The sequence below is a fragment of the Paramisgurnus dabryanus genome, chromosome 11 (genome assembly GCF_030506205.2).
Source record: "Paramisgurnus dabryanus chromosome 11, PD_genome_1.1, whole genome shotgun sequence".
In the NCBI taxonomy this organism is placed as follows: Eukaryota; Metazoa; Chordata; class Actinopteri; order Cypriniformes; family Cobitidae; genus Paramisgurnus; species Paramisgurnus dabryanus.
Genome location: NC_133347.1, coordinates 7,836,582 through 7,857,031, shown reverse-complemented (window position 1 = coordinate 7,857,031; position 20,450 = coordinate 7,836,582). Strand labels below are relative to the sequence as shown.

Sequence of the window (20,450 nt, the reverse complement as noted above, 5' to 3'; positions counted from 1 at the left end):
TATTTGTTTATTTTTGCTGTCATTGGTTCAGTGTAGTTATTTTAATTTTAACCTCAAACAGAATCTGAACTTCACTGGATTCCGGAAGATCCTAAAAAAACATGACAAGATTCTGGATACACCGCGTGGAGCTGATTGGCGTGTGGCCCATGTGGAGGTGGCTCCATTTTACACCTGCAAGAAGATCACACAGCTCATCTCTGAGACTGAGGTAGATCATCTGACTCCACCTTGTGATGTCCTGCTTCCATCACATGATATTCTAGCTGCTGATCACCTTTATCATTTACATTTATGCATTTGATATTTACAGCTAAACATTTTAAGGTTTGTAGATACAAATAGTTTGAGCTTTCATCTTTTTGTGTCCAGGCTTTGGTGACCATAGAGCTGGAAGGTGGTGACCGTCAGAAGGCAATGAAGAGGCTGAGGGTTCCACCTCTTGGAGCTGCCCAGGTGAGGATCAGGACCCTGAAACAAACAGCAATGCTGCAATGTTTATGCATCATACTTGCTTATAGCTACTAGACACCCAAAAGCTAAATAAAACTGTTTTGCTGGGCATTTGTATGCAGTGCTCTGCAATGGCAAAGTAAAGTACAATTTAGAACATTAGTAGTTTGTAAGCTTTAAAGACCTATGTAACGCAGATGTGGGTGCAAAGATCTGTGCATGAAAAATAAAGTGACTCTACTAAACAACAATAAACTGGACAAAGTCATTTCTAATATTTGCTTCTTTTACATTTAGCCTGCACCTGCCTGGACCACCTTCCGTGTTGGACTGTACTTTGGGGTCTTCATTGTCCTGGCTGTTGCCTTCGTCCTTACCGGTGCAGTTATTTTTCTTTACTTACATTAAGCAGCTAACAAAATAGTATATGGCAATAGCTTAGTTATACCTCGGTTATATAATTTTACCATAATAAATTTTTAGAAACCATGTAAATATATCATGTAAATAACATGGTGCTATACTTGTGTCCCCAGTGCTTCTATCAACCTAGAATATGTGAAAAAGATCAACCCAGTAATTTAGTTTTGGTAAACCATTTTCTGCAAGCATGTGAAAAAATATGAAATTTGGCTCCCCTTATGATGTCAGAAGGGGATTATACCGCCTCTAAATCTGCACTATCCAACCACGGCACTGCCATTTAGTGTAGAGATCAGCTCATTTGCATATTAAAAGACACATCCAAAATAGCAAATTTTTGCTCACACATACACAGTGGCAATTTTAACATGCTTTACAAAATATCTATATGGTATTTTCTGATCTTAAATTTCACATATGTATTCTGGGGACACCAAAGATTTATTTGACATCTTAAAAAAGTCTTGTGAAATGTCCCCTGTAATGATTGGACTTTACTCTATAGTCTTATGGTAGAGACTTCCTTGTTAATAATCAAGGCTGTGAATGATTCTTCTCTATCAGGTGCTTTTTTCATCAGTAATCAGAACATCTGGCCCCTGGTTCGCATCTACCGTGGTGGTTTCCTGCTGATTCAATTTCTCTTCCTGTTGGGGATTAACACTTACGGCTGGAGGCAGGCGGGTGTCAATCACGTGCTGATCTTTGAGCTGAACCCTCGAAATAACCTCTCACATCAGCATCTCTTTGAGGTGAGACACATGCTGCAGGGATCTTTAAAGGAGTAGTCCACCTTAAAAATATTCTTTAACCTCATCTTGTTTATTGTCTTTCTCTCTATATCTGTCTCTTAATCTATCTCTCTGTCTGTAGATCGCAGGGTTTTTAGGGGTGATGTGGTGTCTCAGCATACTCTCCTGTCTGTTTGCGGACTACACTCTAGTGCCTACGCAAGCAAACCCCCTCATCCTATACGGCTTTATGGTGCTCTTCCTCATCCTCCCCTTCAAAACCGCATACTACAAATCACGTTTCTGGCTCATTAAACTGTTGGTGAGAAATATTCTTTAATTGTTTGGAAAACTATGTACTTGTGCTTTAATATGGCATTAGGGGTTTTTGCAGTGACATTTGTGACCTAGTCTGTAAAATCCCAGCTGAAGTCATTTTAGGGATTTTCACTTTTTGAATTGTTTCATACTTAAATCATTCTACATAATCTAAAGAACAGTCTGTGAAATAATAACCTTCATATTTTTAATATTGACTGAGTCGTGTCAAAGATTTAAATAAAAATGTGATGCTCCAAATTGCATAAATTATAAGACTTAAGCCTGTATTTCACACACAGGTTCACATTTTTTTTTGTACCCAATTCAGAATTTCATTCTGTCGACCCCTCAGATATTTAAGATGGACCTTTCAGGAAAAAATCTAAACTGAACAAAAAAATTCAGGGGAAGTGCCCATAAAAGGAATATGGGGTCACTGATATGTAACAGGCATTAAACCCTCCCCCCCTTTAAATAGCTTGATCCTTAAATGTTGCAAGCAATCACTGAACAGCACAGATTTTTTTAAGTTTGTGTCTGGGCTGGATTGTAATGTAACAACACACATTCAAAACCTCAGACACATAATAAGCATGTGGGCTCATTATGTCATTTATCACAATAAATCTTAGTATCTCTTTGTTTTGAATTTTGTGGAGGTGAGAAGAATATGAAAACGGTCTTGCTGTGGGTTCACACTAGCTGCGTTTGTGCCGTCAAATTAGCGTCTACCGCGTCTAGTTTGTCGCTTGAACATTTTAAAGGTGCTCTAAGCGAATTCACGTGTTTTAGACCATAAAACCTTTTTTGTAACATACAGCAAACATCTCCTCACTATCTGCTTGCTACCTGACCGCTGATCAAACTGGAAAAAAACACGGTCTCTGTAGACAGCCCAGGCTCCACAAACAGCAATAACAACACAAAGGCCAACCTAGCACCACGAAACATAACAAACTGTTCCAGCCAATAAACGACAAGAATGATTTGGGGGTGGGGGTTGGTCGCGTTCATGAAAGCACGGAAGGGATGGGGAGGAGTTAGCTACGCTCCGTTTGTTTGAAAACCGTTCAAACATCAAACATGTGACGTCGCACAGATTCGCTTAGAGCGCCTTTAAGTTTAATCGCTTCATTCACGCCTGAAAGCCACGCGTAAAATTCTAGTCATCAAGACATTCACGCGGAAATACGCTTCATGGGAGGGGCTGCTGCGACTCCGCTCGCTTCCTGTAATCACGTCACTACTAAAGCAAGCTCCTGATTGGTTAACGCTGCGCATTTTTCCGCCAAAGGTCACATTTTTCTACTTGTGCGTTTCCTGCGGCAACGATTAATTATTGCGGCCTTAATTCATAGAGGTCTTGCGGCGCGAATGAGGCGTTTAGCGCGGCGAGGTAGACGCTATTCCGCCTCATTTGTGCGTTTACCTTAGCGCGCTAAATGCCTCATTCGCGGCGCTGTGAGACATCCAGACCCGTGTCAACGCGTCTTCAAATTGACCTAACATAGAAATCACTCGCGCTTGATGCCTCTACCGTGGCTGGTGTAAACGCAGCATTACACTGCCTGGTTTGTCAGTTTACCGTAATCACTGTGCTGTTTGCAGATTCACAGCTGCTTAGTTACTTGCCTCGAATACATTTATTATCGATGAAATTAAATTAGCTGAAAGCTGATTGACTCATTTCAATTCACAAGCAGCAGTCTTTGTAAACTTCAAATGTCTTCAGTAACGATTTTCCTTCTGCCCATATGATACGGGTTAATGTCTGTTTGTAAGATTATGTATGTGTACAAAGGAAAGTGTGTTTCTGTAAGCTTTGTGTGGGTGTGTGGGTGCGAGACACAGGGCAGTGAGGTGAGGTGAAATAGATTGCAGCTCTATCTCTGCGGATGTGAAGGCTGTGTCTGTGCAATCATTATTGGGATGGAGCCATCACTGCCTCTGTCTCACTGCCCTCCCCAACTCTAATTGGCCCAGACTGAAGTCTTATTCCACGGGGCACACACAGACACGCACAGCATTTACTGACGGTTGAGCAGTCGTGGTCTTCCTTCAAGATCTCGAACATATGATCACGTTAAAGGACATGACACATACAGCTGTAACCTTGAAATGCACCTCCAGGGGCCAAAAATGAACAAAGTTGCCGAGTTTAATATGTTAATGTAATAAGTTTTTTGCCAGTTGGGTGGTAACTTTATTGGGAACTGTAATGTGGTTTTAATAATGATTAACTGATCGTTATTGGTGTAAAAACGGGGAGGGGGGTGCAGTTTTATGACATTTTTATATAAAATACACATGTGTTTGTCAGATCAAAATAACTGATCAGAGTTTGTGTGGGTAGAAATCAATACTCCTTGGCATTTAGTCTCAAGAGAATGATGGCTTAGGTCGGTGTAGTGCAAAACTATGTTGCTGGGAAATGTCAACACAGCCCTGCAGGCTGAAAATGCTGGAATGTTGTTTCATAGGGGGCGAGCGAGCCACAGAGTACCTGCAGTAAAAGTGGTGTTTTGACGGAGTATATGTTTACTATGGTACATTTTTAAGGCCATGCATTGTGCAATGAATCGAATAAACTTGATAGGAAAATATTATTTATTAGAAATTTAATGATTTGAAACTTGACTTTTGTGTTTCGTTGCAACAAATTCACATTTTCAAAATCAAATTGCATGATTTATCAGTGCATACTATTATAAAGAAAAAAAATATTTGGCTAGCTACACTGGCAGAAAAAAATGGTCAAAAACACATTTACATTTAAAGGGACACTCCACTTTTTTTTAAATAGGCCAATTTTCCAGCACCCCTAGAGTTAATCATTTGATTTTTACCGTCTTGGAATCCATTCACCCGATCTCCGGGTTTGGCGCTACCACTATTAGCATAGCTTACCATAGTCCATTGAATCTGATTAGACCATTAGCATTGCACAAATAATAACCAAAGAGTTTCGATGTTTTTCCTATTTTAAACTTGACTCTTCTGTAGTTGCAATTTTCTAGGCCAATATATAAGAACTATACACTCATTCCGGCGTTGATATTATGATATTACTATGGTACAAGGATTTTGCTGCCATACAGGTACCATGGCTGCAGCAGGCGCAATGATATTACGCACCCGAAAATAGTCCCCTTGGTAACTTTTAATAGCGGGAACTATTTTGGAGCACTGCGTATATTATTGCGCCTGCTGCAGCCATGGTACGTCAGCAAAATCCTTGATTATTACGGCGGAATGAATGTATAGTTCCTAGTCATATCGTCCTAGAAAATCACAACTTTTAATTTTCCGTCGGTCTTCATACACGATGTAACTACAGAAGAGTCAAGTTTTAAATAGGAAAAATATCGAAACTCTTTGGTTATTTTTTAGCGCGATGCTAATGGTCTAATCAGATTCAATGGATTATGCTAAGCTATGCTAAAAGTGGTAGCGCCAGGCCTGGAGATGGGCTGAATGGATTCCAAAACTGTAAAAATCAAATGTTTAACTCTAGGGGAGCTGGAAAATGTGTCTATTTTCCAAAAAAGTGGAGTGTCCCTTTAAAGAGTGCATATAAGTACCTCAAAGGTACATATTGGTACCAAATATTAGTATACATTTTTGGGCATTTTTTTAAGTGTAAGTTCTCATTAGGATAAAAGTGGTACAGTTTCCCCATAAATGAGCTATCAAAAAGCCTTTTCACTGTAATAAGGGAAAGCAGCTCAACATAAAAAACTTACTTCATCTGGTAACACCTACAAATTTAAATTTTATAAAACTTGAAATTAAAAATTAAAGGTGAAAAAAACATTCAAAAATTACTTTAATTGGTAACACCTAAAATATTTAAACTTTTTAAACTTATTTTCACTTAAAATGAGAAAATTTTTGTTGAAAAAAAATCCAATTTTTTGGTGATATTTTAAGTTGATCCAACTTTTACTTTTTACAGTGTACGTAATTCACCTGAGAGGAAATGCACTTCAGTTGACCTTAGTTGTTCATTGTGTTCCATGTTGTTTCCTACAGCAGTGGTTCTCAAACTGGGGTCAGGGGCCCCCAAGGGGGCCGCGAGATGGTGCCAAGGGGGCCCCAGTTTTATGACATTTTATAAAATACATAAATTTATCATGAATTCTGTGAAATTAAACCTAAAAAAAATAAGGCAGCACTACTTTGTATAATTTAATGTTTTGTTTAATTAAAATGTGAAGTTTTAGAACTGTTTTTGTCATAAATTTTCTTTGGGGGGGGGCCGCAAAGGAATGCACCGTACACAAAGGGGGCCGCACGCTGAAAAAGTTTGACAACCACTGCCCTACAGGTATAGACGGTTTCATCGGATGCACTTGATATACACGTCTTGATCCGAACCTTACTTCCGGTTTCGGTTTTTTTAATGGTCTGACTAGTTGTTAAACTGATCTCTTGAACAAATGCCTTGTCGAAAATAAAAAATTTTTTTGGTTTCCTAGGTAATCTATGTGTTGTTTTTTACTTGTTATATAAATAAACTACGTTTAAAGAACTTTGTTGTTTTTTATTCTTAGCGGACCTATACAGTATAAATATTTATGGTTCATATATTCTCTGTTTTTCTCAGTTTCGCGTCTTCACCGCCCCGTTCCACCGGGTTGAATTCGCAGACTTCTGGCTGGCTGACCAACTAAACTCGCTGGTGATCGTTCTCATTGATCTGGAGTACTTGGTCTGTTACTACAGCATGGAGCTGCAGTGGGGAGAACGTAGTGGCTTACTGCCCCTCAAATATGGTAAATGATTCCTACTGAAGAAATTGTGAAATGTACCAATTCAACACACTGACAGTCAAACTGAGTCATTCATATTGTGTTACTTTAACATTGTATGGTAGATGAGTGGATGGTTTGAACATGAATAAAGATTATACAGTAAGTGTCAACATAGACACGAGTCCTTCAGGTTCAGCAGAGTTTGCCATGTGCAGTGGTGCAGGAAACATCGGTGACTGTCTAATGGTGTGGAAAATACAGCTTAAGATTATCAGAAACATCAAGAGAGCAAAGAGAGAAATTGTATTTGTGATCCTGCCTGTAAAAACCCAGCTAAAGTAATTTTTCTGAGATCAGCTGTTTTCTTCATAAAATCCTCCTAATAAAATTGATATATTTAATATTGACTGAGTTAGGTCATGTCAAAGATTGAATTCATAATGAAATTAATGGTTGAAATCAATTGTTAGAGACTTTAGTCTGATTTTCACAGACAGTGTCACAGTTATGTTTTTCTTGCTTGCTAGACTACTCGGGAATTCTGACCTTCCCCTAATTTCCACCACATACATGAAAATTTAGTTGCAGCAACATTATGTCTAAAAATATAAATTTATAAATGATAATATTTATTTATTTATATTTTATTTATTTATTTATTTATTTTTATTTATATTTTTATTTATTTATATTTTTATTTATATTTTTATTTATATTATTTTTATTATTATTTTTTTTTTATTATAATTATTTTTATTATTATTTTTATTATTTTTATTTTTTTATTTTTTTATTTTTATTATTTTTATTTTTTTATTTTTTTATCGTTATAATTATTATTATTATTATTATTTTTATTTTTTAAACAAAAGGCCTATGTGTTTGGAGCAGTGGCAGCCAGTGACTTCTTTTTCGAGGGCGCACGATGCAAAGCTCATCACAACATGTATTTAGCCTGTCACATGTGTGGCTCATCATTTAAAAATGTGTTTGGCGCATCATGTAAACTTATGTGCATAACGTGTCATGTCAAAATTTCTATTTAGAGTATAGCATTAAAGGACAACACCACCGTTTTTCAATATTTTACTATGTTCGTACATCAACTTAGACAAATGAATACAAACCTGTCTTTTTTTCAATGTGTGCACTTAATCTTTGTACAGCGCATCGTGAATGTGTTAGCATTTAGCCTAGCCCCATTCATTGCTTAGGATCCAAACAGGGATGAATTGTTGAAGCCACCAAACACTTCCATGTTTTCCACTAAGTTAGTGTCTTGCGGGAGATTAGTGTCACGTATTTTGAAATGAAGCATGATGCACATGGTTCACATGACGCAACGAACACATATTTTGACATGACGAGCAACACGCAACACTCTAAACACATATTTTGAATTCACACCATTTGGAAGAAAAGTCACTGGCCGCCACTGGTTTAAAGTACTTGTTTTAAAAGATGTCAAAGTTAAAAACAAATTGTCATATAATTTGTCTTCTCTTTCTCCATCAGGCGATGAGAAGTGTAACAGCTACTCTTATGGAGTCCGCGCCATCATCTACTGTCTGCCCGCGTGGCTGCGGTTTGTGCAATGTCTACGACGTTACCGTGACACGAAGAGAGCCTTTCCTCACCTGGTGAATGCTGGAAAATACTCCACCACCTTCTTTGTGGTCACATTTGCAGCCCTATACAGAACTCACAAAGGTAAAAACAATTCCCCTCATAGGTGAATATGTTACTAAATGAACAATGCAATTTCTTTATTAGGATGTTCAGTGTAATAATGACACCGGTAAATAATGGATAGTACACAGATAAGATTTTTACTGCTTATATGCAGTAAAACAAAACATTATGTAGGAATATTGTAAACAGCAATACAAAGGAAAAACAGATATGAATCTGACAGACTGATAAGGACAGATGATTGTTAATTTGTTTCATTTCTGCATGCATGAACCTAAAGCATGTATCATTTGTCAACAAACAGCATCTCTTGCATTCAATTACAGTCATTTCTCTTCATCTGGTTAATATTAAGAGTTTAAAAGCTTTCCATTAAGATTGCAGGCTTATCTTTTATCCTCGGCTCAATCTACATTTGTCTGACTATTGTGCCGATGAAATCCATCTGAAGTGCGAAAATGGCTGCTCAAACCCGTCTGCCTGTCAGCTTTCCTGTCTCACTCTCTTACTTATCAAACATTTAGCCTTCTCGCTTTCCCGTATCTCTTTGAAAGACAACTTTAGCCCAAATCGATTATCTAAAAGCACCCGGCTAATCCGTTTCATCCATTTCATTATTTATATACAAGCGGTCGTTTCGGGTTATTTATTTATTTCCCTTAAATGTCAGTGCTTGAATGGTAAGTATTGGTAAATGTTACTCCACTTAATATGTTTTCATTTTAGTAAATGTAATAGGATAGCCGAATTCTGCTTTGAAGGATCAAAATATTTGCTGGCAGTGTCTATTAGAAACACCCCTGCATCAGTGATGTAGATTAGATCTGGACCACAGCCCAGAACATCTGCCTTATAGAAAAAAAGGAGGAGGGCCCGTTCAGACGTGACCCAAAGGTCTACATCACCACGCATTTGATAGACTCATCGGGATTCACACCAGACATTCCTGGCATTGAGCCTGTTTAATCCATGAATACATTAGAGATCGGATCCATCACCTGTGCATTGACGTAACCGATGTTTCCATACAAAGATAAATGAGTCTGTTTTGTTTTTGTTGTTATGTAGACACCTCATAAATGATTTGCATCATGTCTGACCCTATAATTAATATTTATATTAATATAGTCATGCAGTGTAGATAAGCCAAACAGGTGCATAAAATTGATGGATTGATGCCAAGCGGTCACAGGATTATAATAAACCACATTTACATCTACAAAGTGACCCAGATGCATTTTAGGTGTCCATTAATATTATATAGTAATATAGTCATCTTTTCATGTTTACGATGGTATTGCTTAAACGATCTGGATTGGCAGCCAAAGGTTGTATGGTTAGCTGAAAAAGTCATTATACCATACAAAGGAGAGCAAAATGCAAACAGAAATTAAAGATAATATGTGAAAAAATGAAATGGGGAGAGAAAATAGAGAGAGCAAAACTAAATAAAGGAAATGAAGGAAAATGGACGAGCCAGAGGAGGTTGAGCTGTAATTGCCTGCCTGGGGCGAGACAGACCTGTGTGAGTGTATCGCTAGAATAATGATGAAGCTTTGAACCACTAAAATATGATTTTTTTTCCCTCTCCGTAGCACTTTTCCTTCTCTCAGATCAAAACAACCATCTTAGAGAGATTTAGAGATCTTAGGTGCACCTGATAGCTTCAAAACATGGATTTAAACGAGTCCATGTGTAGCCAGGCAATGACTAATGGGTGACTGCACACATTCACTTATCACAGCTTGCTTTAAAAGGCAGGATAGGCAGGAATTATCTAAAAAACTTTTTGTTTAAACTGTCTTTATATACCAATACGTAATTAAAATGTAAGTACTTTGAAAAAGAGAGTATAAAACTTGAGTGTCTTTAGACCTCTCACGACTGTTTTAAACACAGCTCATTTTTCCATTCGGGACGAAAACAAATGATTGGCTTGCGCGACTATCACTCTCTCTCGCGACCATGGCACCACCCCTGTTGCTATGGGATCTGCCCACACATGCGCACACCTGATTGATTTGAACGTGCACGAGGCACTCTAGGAAGAGCAAAAGTATGGCAGAGAAAGTGCATTCAGAACTCACAGTACCTGCATATCCAGTCAGCGAAGGCAAACAAAGGAATAAACGAAGCAATCAAACGAGAGTAAATATCGCGTGGCTTTTCCTCGAGTCGACGATGCGGTAGTGGTATTGTATCCGGAGTGTAGTCCTCATCAGAGTCAGCAATGCTTTCATCACGGAAACTCTTCCATGCAAAACACTGGCTTAATAGTTTAATTATAAATGGATACAAATGTCTAAACATGTGAGAAAAAGCAGCCACATTATGACAAAACATTTTTTATGTGTGACCCAGTCTGTAATAACCATACTACAGTTTCAAAATCTAATTCTGTGATAATCAGCATCAAAGTCTGATTTTAGTTAAAATTTGACACACGATTTATGATAAGACAGGCACATTTATTTTGTTGGCAGCCAGCAATCATTCGTGTGTAGCCTATTTAAAACAACGGCAAGAATTACGTTAACATTTGTGGTTTTCATATTGTAAGTGCTGAGGGGTTAGTTGTAACACAGCGTTACGATTAATCCCGCTGGGTGAAAATATTTTCAAGCCCATCAAAAAAGTTGCAAAGGCTGCAGACATATTTAAAAACAATGCTATGTTTTAGTCAACAAGACACTGATTAATATGACATAACATTGGATTTGGTATCTTAAACACCCAACTTAGAAACCAAAAAAAACATATGATGAAACAATTTACCTACATGCCACCAAAACACTCGTTCATCAATAACTCTCTGCAAAAACATTATACATTTCCAATACTTTGCGGGAGATCGTCTTTTGGCAGCGCTCAACCTGGTGCAACAATGTAAACAGTCCGTGTTACAACTAACCCCGCCTTTTTTGGCGAGACGAGAATGTGCTTTGATGTTGACTCTTATGCATGTTTGTGATCTTCTGTGTCTGGAATATTCATGTTTTTATATTCCTATAGATGAGATGGGAACTTTTTGTTTGTTTGGGTAAGGGTTAGTTAGCAAGTCCACCAGACTTGTTGTTTTAGAAGTTTTAATGTCCATTCATATTTATTTTTCAATCTATTTTATTAAGATACAAACGGAAAATACAGAAAATATGTACAAAATAATAAGTAAATAAATACATTTTCAAGAATAAATGTCTTCTTTAGGCATCGTCCGTGTTTAGTGTGACCTCTCTTGGCACTAAACACATCTTGGGCCCTATTTTAACGATCTGAAACGCAAGTGCGAAGCGCAATGCGCAAGTGACTTTGTGGGCGGATCTGTTGCTATTTTCCCGGCGGGAGAAATAACTCTTGCGCCAGGCTCAAATCAATAAGGGGTTGGTCTGAAGTAGGTTCATTATTCATAGGTGTGGTTTGGGCGTAACGTCAAATAAACCAATCAGAACGCTATCCAACATTCCCTTTAAATGCAAGGGCGCAAGTTCCACGGCGGGTTGCTATTATTATGACGGATTTGTCAGGCGCACGCCAGGAGCGGTTCACAGCCGAGGAGACCGACGTTCTTGTAAGAGCAGTCAAAGGCAGAGAAGTTGTTTTGTATGGGGATAGGAGAAACCCGCCCAAATCAGCGTCGGTTAAACAGGCGTGGGAGGAAATAGCCACAATTGTCTCATCAGCTGGCATCCCCATCGTTGCGCCAAGCGCTACAATGATGTCAGGAGACGGGGGAATCCCAAGCTTGCCAGCATAAATCGGGCACACCGTGTAACGAGAGGTGGATCTGCCTCTACACAGATCTGCGTCCCCCCTCACCGCTGAAAGGGTTTGGGGGCTTTGAAATCGGACCCAAGAAACGCAAGCAAGGTCCAACCCCAAAGTACACTTACAAATCAAGTTCATATACATTAAGGTTTCTTATGAAAACATTTTAATTATTATTTACATAAAATAAACGCAATAGAGCCACACATCAAACTTATGAAAATATTTTAATGGTTATTTGCATGAGAATTTTTTTAACGCAGCCACATAATAATTAAAATCCATCACCACAATGCTCACCACTATGATTTCCCTTATCTCATGTGTTAATATTTTTTATTGTAACAATTTATGATTTGCAAAAATAACTGTTGCATCTGTGTAGATTAGATAAGCAAAGTGTGTGCGCGTTGTGCACGCTATACATTATGGTCAAGCATGCGCCCTTAAAATAGCATAATGAACCACGCGCAACGCGCCACTGACTTTAGACTAGTTTTTTTTGGTCAGTGGCGCAATTGTTTTTTGAAACTGCAAAATAGCATCAGGGATGGTTTGCGCCGGAACACGCCTCCTTTTTTGCGCTGAACCGCCCAGGGAGCGCAAGGTCATTCCCTAGTTTCCCAACGTGCGTCTGTGGAGGGAAAAACCCGCTGTGCGCCGGTGCAAAATACGAATGATACATGCGTCACTGACAAAGTCAATTGCGCTGGGTGCAAGATAGGGCCCCTTGAGTGTTTTTGAGCAGAATGAAGTAATTTCTTTTAAAATTAAAAATTAGGATTTTATTTCATTTAGGTGCAAAAGTTCCTACAGTTTCCTGCTATTGCTCTAGTGGAAGGGGAGTTTACCCTAAAAATTCGGTTTACATTTTCATACAGTTTTTAATACTACATACACATTTCCTGTATTTTCTGGATGTATTATATTAAAGAGACTGAGAAACAATTATATATGATCACTATAACATTGCAAAAACAACTAATCTAATTCTGGCATGGTGGCCTAAGACTTTTGCACGGATTTTAAGTAAAGGCTGTGAATCACAATGATGCTTCGCCTGCGTGTAGAGATTAGACTTTGATTACACCCTGTGTGGGGCGGGCATTTGTGTTTCGGGTAATCTAGGGACACAGTATTTAACATGGGCATCCATAGCTCACAGAAGTGAAATAGGATGGGCAAGGGTATTGTGTAACCTCTGCCGGTTTCCTGGCGCCTGGATGGCAGAGTGTGAAAGGCTTTATTAAGATGGATGGGTCTGTTCCGGATTCAGCCTTGTCTGCTGTCTGTGTATGGAGATGCCAAAGAGATTTAACCATTCACATTCCTGAGACCTGCCCTGTTTTGCTATCACCCCCTATTAAATGATTTAATATTGTACTACATGTTAAGTTAGTTAAATATATACTTTAAATTTTTAGCATAAATGAAGGTTATTGTTTTAGTTCTGCTTAAACTGCTTTTACATTTATGCATTTGGCAGATGCTTTTATCCAAAGTGGATTATAGTGCATTACAAAGTATAAATTGTGTGTTTCCTGGGTTTGAACCCATGACCATTTGTGCTGTAAACTCAATCCTCTACTACTGGGCTATAAATGAGCACTTTGATTTATTTATTTTTATTAAGCTAAAACCAATTGATTTGTATCGAATTTGCTCATTAATCTGTATAACTCGTGGGATGAGAATTGCATTAACAATAGGTCATGGGTTTGAACTTAGGGAACACACACATTAAAAATGTATACCTTGTAATGACTCTTAAGTTGCTTTGGATAAAAGCGTCTGCCAAATGCATAAATGTAAATAATCTTAAAAAAAGACTAATATACTGACAAAGAAAAAGAACTATAACCCCCCCTTCTTCATTTGGAAACACACATTGTGAAATACAATTTTAGTGAATTCCATTAAATGTTTTTATTTATACATGCCTATATTACATAAAAAATAAAAAAATACATTAAACTGGGCAGCAACCCACGAGTAGCAGCACAGATAGCATACCCTGAAGAAGGCTATCTGTGCCGCTACGCATGGGTTGCTGCCCAGTTTAATGTTTTTTTAAATGTAATATAGCCATGTTTAAATAAAGGCTTTTTATAACACTTTTTTGAATACGAAGAGTGCCTCAGATCCCCCTTTTTTACGTTTTGTATACCCTATACCAAAGAGCACCTTCAATTTTTTATAAAATCTTTTCTGCTATTTCTAAGCACTTTGGATTTTTCCTCATTGCATTAAATGTTTATTTGCTACTAAATTTACTAGAATGTGGAAATGTATACTGTACTGATGGTTTTTAAGATGAAAACTAATGGTGACTGTCTCCCTCTAGTGGACACAGTGTAAAATATCACACATCACTGATGTTACATGTTTTACATTTGCATTTATGTATTTGGTGACAGTGCATTCATGTGTGTTCCCTGGGAATTAAACCCACAACCTTGTCCCTGCTTTACCAATTGAGCTGCGGGAAAACATCACAATATTTTTTGTCTTGTAAAATCACAGCAACTGTTTCATTGTTTGTTTCATTGTTTTTTTTTTTTTTCAGATCAGAAACATTCAGATGCTGAAGTCTTTTTCTACCTGCTCATCTTATCTTCAGTCGTCAGTTCACTCTACACACTGATCTGGGACCTGAAGATGGATTGGGGTCTTTTCGACCGCAACGCTGGAGAGAACACTTTCTTGAGAGAGGAGATTGTTTACCCACAAAAAGTAAGAAACAGCAGAAATAACATGACTAAAGTGCCTAAAATGGCTAAACAGTCCAGGGTAGAAGGCTAACTTAAGTATGTTTCATGGTTAAGACGTTTTTTTCATGATTTTTACCATTGAGCAAGATGCATTAGCAGTGCAAAAGGTCACAGGGTAAATTTCAGGGAACAAACATGCTGATAAAACGGTTTACCTTGTAATGCACTTTGGATAAAAGCATCTGCCAAATACATAATTGTAAATTGTTATGCTTAAAGTACAGAACAAGCTCTCATGATGTCACTTTTTGTCCTTTTAAGGCCTACTACTACTGTGCCATAATACAAGATGTGATCCTTCGCTTTGCATGGACGCTGCAGCTCGCTCTGACCTCCATGACCCCCATTCCCTCCATCGAGGACATCGTCGTGACCATTTTAGCTCCTCTAGAAGTGTTTAGGTGAGACGTTAGGCATCATATGAGCTGTATACCTCTCTCTCTCTCGCTCTTTCTCCTTCCATAATTTGAATTTTTCTTCCTCTTAGACGTTTTGTGTGGAACTTCTTCCGTCTGGAGAACGAGCATCTGAATAACTGTGGTGAGTTCAGAGCCGTGCGGGACATCTCAGTGGCTCCTCTGAACGCCGATGACCAAACGCTGCTGGAGCAGATGATGGACCAGGAGGATGGGGTTCGAAACCGACAGGGCAAGAAGAGCTGGAAACGTAGCTACAGTCTGACTTTACGACGACCCCTTCTGACGACTCAGTAAGATTTTATCACGCTTATGTTTGACGCACATGTTTTTCCATGGAAGAGCACAGCGCGAAGGTCATAGGTTTGACTTCTAGGGAACACATACTGATAAAATGGATGAAAGCTTTTGCAAAATGCATGAATGTAAACATGTGCAGAGGTTTACACTGCAAAAAATGACTTTCTTACTTAGTATTTTTCTCTTGTTTTCAGTAGAAATATCTAAAAATTCTTAAATTAAGATGTTTTTTCTTGATGAGCAAAATGACCTAAGTAAATAAGTCTAGTTTTAAGACAAATAATATACAATTTAATTGAAATTGTCCTTAAAACAAGCAAAATTATCTGCCAATGGGGTGAGAAAAAAAAATTGTGACCATAAGATTTCTTTTTTCTTAAACACTTAATTCAAGTAAAATTTTCTCACACCATTGGCAGATATTTTTGCTTGATTTAAGCACAAATTTACTTAAATTGTATATTTTTTGTCTAAAAACTAGTATTATTTTCTTAGGTAATTTTGCTCATCAAGAAAATACATCTTGATTTAAGAATTTTTAGATATTTCTACTGAAAACAAGACAAAAATACTAAGTAAGAAAGTCATTTTTTGCAGTGTATGACTGCACCCGCATACATTTTTTATGTATTTAGATTTTTAATAGCACTTCATACCGTATTTCTCCCAATATAAGACTGTAATATTATTTTAGGAAGATTCCTCTCAATAAACAATGTCGTCTTATATTTGAGATCCAGACAATTACGTCAATCATACTGTACACCCACAAAAATGCGGTAGATGGCGCCAAACACACATAAACAAGTCAACCTGGAGCAAGCTGATAAAATATAGTTGTTTACAGTAAGGCAGACTTCTACTTTCAATAAAATATTAATTTAATTAATTAATTAATTTTACAATGTTAAATTGTAGGTTAATAAAATGTTATAAAATCCAGATGGACTGCAAGTTATATATGGTACTAAATGCCATGTGAAAAGTATTGAAGAATATGGGGAACCAAACAGGTCCCCTTTATGAAATGTATTTTCAAATAAAAGGAATTTTCTTTATAAAAGACTAAAGTTGGACTTCAAAAAGCATTTTTTCCAAAAGGTACACTTTTTATAACCAGGGTCGTTTTATATTTAAATATGGGCAATAGTTATAATATTGGTCAATTTTATTTAATCCCTACAAATTAATTTTACTGTATATGTTTGTGTATCCACCAGGTCTAAGAAGGACACTAAGGTGCTCATTGAGGATACTGATGATGAAGCCTTCAGCTGAACCCAGACTCCGCCTCTCTCAAACGTCTATCGGTTCCTCACACAGAGCTGCCTCGACACACCTGATCCTAAACACACACAACCACTTTACAAGTCCAAGATGTAAGCAGATGTAAGCACAACAACAGCTGTGAGACATATCAGGACACGACAGTGACATCACACACGTCAGGATACACACACACAAACTCGCACAGAATAGCCAAGTGTGAAGTTTTCCTTTAAAAGTACTTTTTATTACTTTTTTATTTCGTTTCTCTATATTGATACTTTTTTGTATGTTTGTTTAGCTATATTACTGCATACGACTGTTTACAAACTTAATACAATAACTACTGTAGGATCTACAGGGAGGAGAGAAATTTTATTGTAAAGAGTTACATAGGAGTTACAATATCGTGCACTTCACACACTAAGACCGCAGCTCGGTTAGAAATAACAACAGCTCAGAAGCTGATGGGTTTTTAATTCATTTCCAACTATTTGTTTTTGTTTGTACTAAGTTAAGTACAGCCCTGGTGGCACTTTGTGGAAATGCTCAACATTTCTAAACCATAAGTTTATTTAAATCATATTTAATATGCAAACATATTTTATTTAATTTTTTATGTTTTGATATCAAACCATGTTTGGTTTTGTGTTTAAGAGAAAGGAATGTATTTTTATTATTTTCCTTTAGGGAGTGATAGTTATACTCAGCTATCCTCTCAGGATGTACGTATAGGCTCGACCTTCTTACACGTGAAAACTTATCATTGCTGGATGACTTCAGACGCCACATTTGGGTAACAGAAATGTGAAAAGATTTAAACATTATTGCCACCCATTTAAAATGTTAATAACTGCTGTTATAAAGGTGCGGGTAAATGGCTGCCCTAAAATGCATTTTTATTGAACTAATGTGTTTGCTACATGGTTTTCGTATTGCTTATACATTCTGCCATAACCACTGCAGGCCAAAGACAAAATGCAAACACTGCCAGACAATATTATAAATCTTATAGCTGTGATATAAATATTTATTATACCATATGGGATTTTTAAAAACATTGTATTTTATGCAGTAGTTCCTGTGTGGTGAGGAGTCTTTGTGAAGTCAACACTCTTAAGGCTGCAGTTTGGTTATTTGTTAAAAGCTTTTAGCAGTATGTTTATAATCATATAAACATTTTGATGCAAAAATTGCGTTTTTACCTACCTTTTCATCCGTACACTATATAAACTAAAATCTATTTTTGAAATACAAACAGCATTTTAAGAAGAAGAGAGATAGTACAACCTTCTTTCATTATAATTCATATCTTATAACTTTTTTTGCAATGTTTCAGTAGTAGGAGATGGATACTGGAGTTGCAATGACTTGGTCTTATATCGTGATTGTCATCCAAAAAAAAAAAAAGAAGTGCCGGGGCTGCTTATGTTTGTTACAGTATGTGCACTTTGTATACTTTTATAATGGTTTAAATCAATGCCTTTTCGATTGCATGCATTCATGTATTTTGCAAGCACAATCTTTTGGTTGTAATTGTAGAAATTATGGATTTGTCTTTTTATTTTTCTCTTTAAAAGAAGTATTTTGTTGATCCTTAATAATAACAATTATGTGCATGAGTGTAACCCATTTAAGTTTACTATAGGTACTGTATTTAAACACACATTTCGAGCCATGTTTGCACTGATTTTATAACAAATCAAACACAAACCATGAAATCTGAAGATATTTACAAAGAAGAAATGAAACAATCGTACATCAAACTGTGCATTTCTCTGTGTTTTATGAGATTTTGCAAAAGAAGATAGAAAGCTATCCTTATTCTGAAATATGGTGTTACTGTGTTGTATAGGTCCTTTTGTCTATTATATGAATGAAATGTCGTAAAACACTGCGTTCTCCTTTGCTCTGTGTTCAGTTCACAACTTTGAATCTTTTATCAAACAAAAATAAAGATACTGTACACTAATATCAACTTATATGGATGCTGAGCACAAATTTGCCCCATCCACTGCTGTTGTAATGCATTGCCAATTGTCTTGCCTGCATGCTGCTTTTGTTTTGCACTGTAAATAATGTTTGATTTGACTTTTTTTAACATTTTGCTTGTGTAAAGGAATGTTGGTTAATTTATTGTATTATTTATGTACAACCTAAAGTTTTTTTTATTTAAATGAGCAGTATTATGGTAGATGAAGGGCATTTTTGATTAGTCACAAGTCTTGGTGAATACTGTATGTAAATTACGTCAGAACTTAGTGTAACTTAAGATGCATTAGTGAATATGAAATGTGATCAGTTTTATCTAAGTGTATATTTCTACTCATAGCACTTTCATCCCTAGGGTTTGTGCCCATCTGACAGGACTTGTTGGGTGACGGTGGTTTTAGGTGTATTTTAGGTGTAACTCTATATAAGATGGGGAGGGGAGAGGATGGCGACATGTTGGCATTCTCAGCTATGGGTCCTTTAATAAGATTAACCCTGTAAACGTAGGGGTTTTATTTTGTACATGCATTACATGCTTTTTTACTTTTTTGAACTGGAATAATAGACAAGCCCTTACATCATTCTTCATGGAAGAGAAAAGCTATATGTTGATTTGATTGCTTGCTAAAACCATGATGTTAAGTGCTTGATATTTCTGCATCTTTTCTATCTCCTATCTCGATGTTGTATTTCTTCTTAAACACACGACTGTGACATTGTTTGTAGTTTGTAGATGGTTGTAATTTTAAGTAAATTAAGACTTATGGAAAAAATAGAAAAACTTGTGGATCTGTGATTAAGTGGAGACATAAAATGAAAGAAAATGTCTAAGAGTAGTTTGTAAATGTTAAGTGTATTCTTATGATGGTTCCACTGATGATCTCATTTGTGTTTCTGCATACACTTTGGTGATCCTGTCATATTTGGGTTTTATAAACCACGCTTATTTTTAAAACCTTCATTTTGTGTCCGTCTTTTTATTAATTAAACACATTGAATGGTCGAATACATTACACTATTTATCATCTAAAACTAGTAACTTTACATTTGTAAACCATCATTTTGAAGTAATTACTTATTTAGGCAATTGCAATCTCATCAAGGGATGTATGGGGCCTCAAAAAAAAAAAAAAATCCAAGATGTATTAAAATTATATAAAATACAACAAAATAAACATTAAAATAAGATAAAATTAATAAAAATCAAGATATTTTAGTATTTTGGTATTTATATAAAAAAAATTTAGTCATGCCAAACTCTAGTAAGCTATACTTTATTGGGCAGTAATTGTAAATGAGTGGCATTTAAATATTTTGTTGACAGTGGAAGTCAAAAAGAGATTCACTGGACTACAAGAAACAATGCCTACTTCATACATTTCCCACAATTCCACACTTTTTATTGTTTATCATATTATTACAGCATTTGCTTTTTAAAATAGCATAAAATAGTAATCAGTGACACATAAAACATTTTAAATCGATGCGAGATAACTTTCTATAACATTCAACCAATAAACAAAAACGTGTACAGAATCCCATTCATGCCCGTGGCCGCTGAGATTC

At 36.7% G+C, this 20,450-nt stretch overlaps 1 protein-coding gene across 1 annotated transcript in view; it reads left to right on the top strand.

Moving 5' to 3' along the window:
* Positions 1-19,845, top strand: part of xpr1a (xenotropic and polytropic retrovirus receptor 1a) — an 80,801-nt gene extending 60,956 nt beyond the window's left edge. Inside the window, exons 5-15 of the mRNA XM_065248427.2 lie at positions 62-211; positions 373-456; positions 751-832; positions 1,441-1,628; positions 1,750-1,929; positions 6,535-6,703; positions 8,198-8,392; positions 14,706-14,872; positions 15,172-15,311; positions 15,398-15,619; positions 16,847-19,845. Coding sequence (XP_065104499.1) covers positions 62-211; positions 373-456; positions 751-832; positions 1,441-1,628; positions 1,750-1,929; positions 6,535-6,703; positions 8,198-8,392; positions 14,706-14,872; positions 15,172-15,311; positions 15,398-15,619; positions 16,847-16,904 — 1,635 coding nt within the window. The 3' untranslated portion in view covers positions 16,905-19,845. The remainder of the gene's footprint in view (positions 1-61; positions 212-372; positions 457-750; positions 833-1,440; positions 1,629-1,749; positions 1,930-6,534; positions 6,704-8,197; positions 8,393-14,705; positions 14,873-15,171; positions 15,312-15,397; positions 15,620-16,846) is intronic.
* Positions 19,846-20,450: the final 605 nt, after the last annotated feature.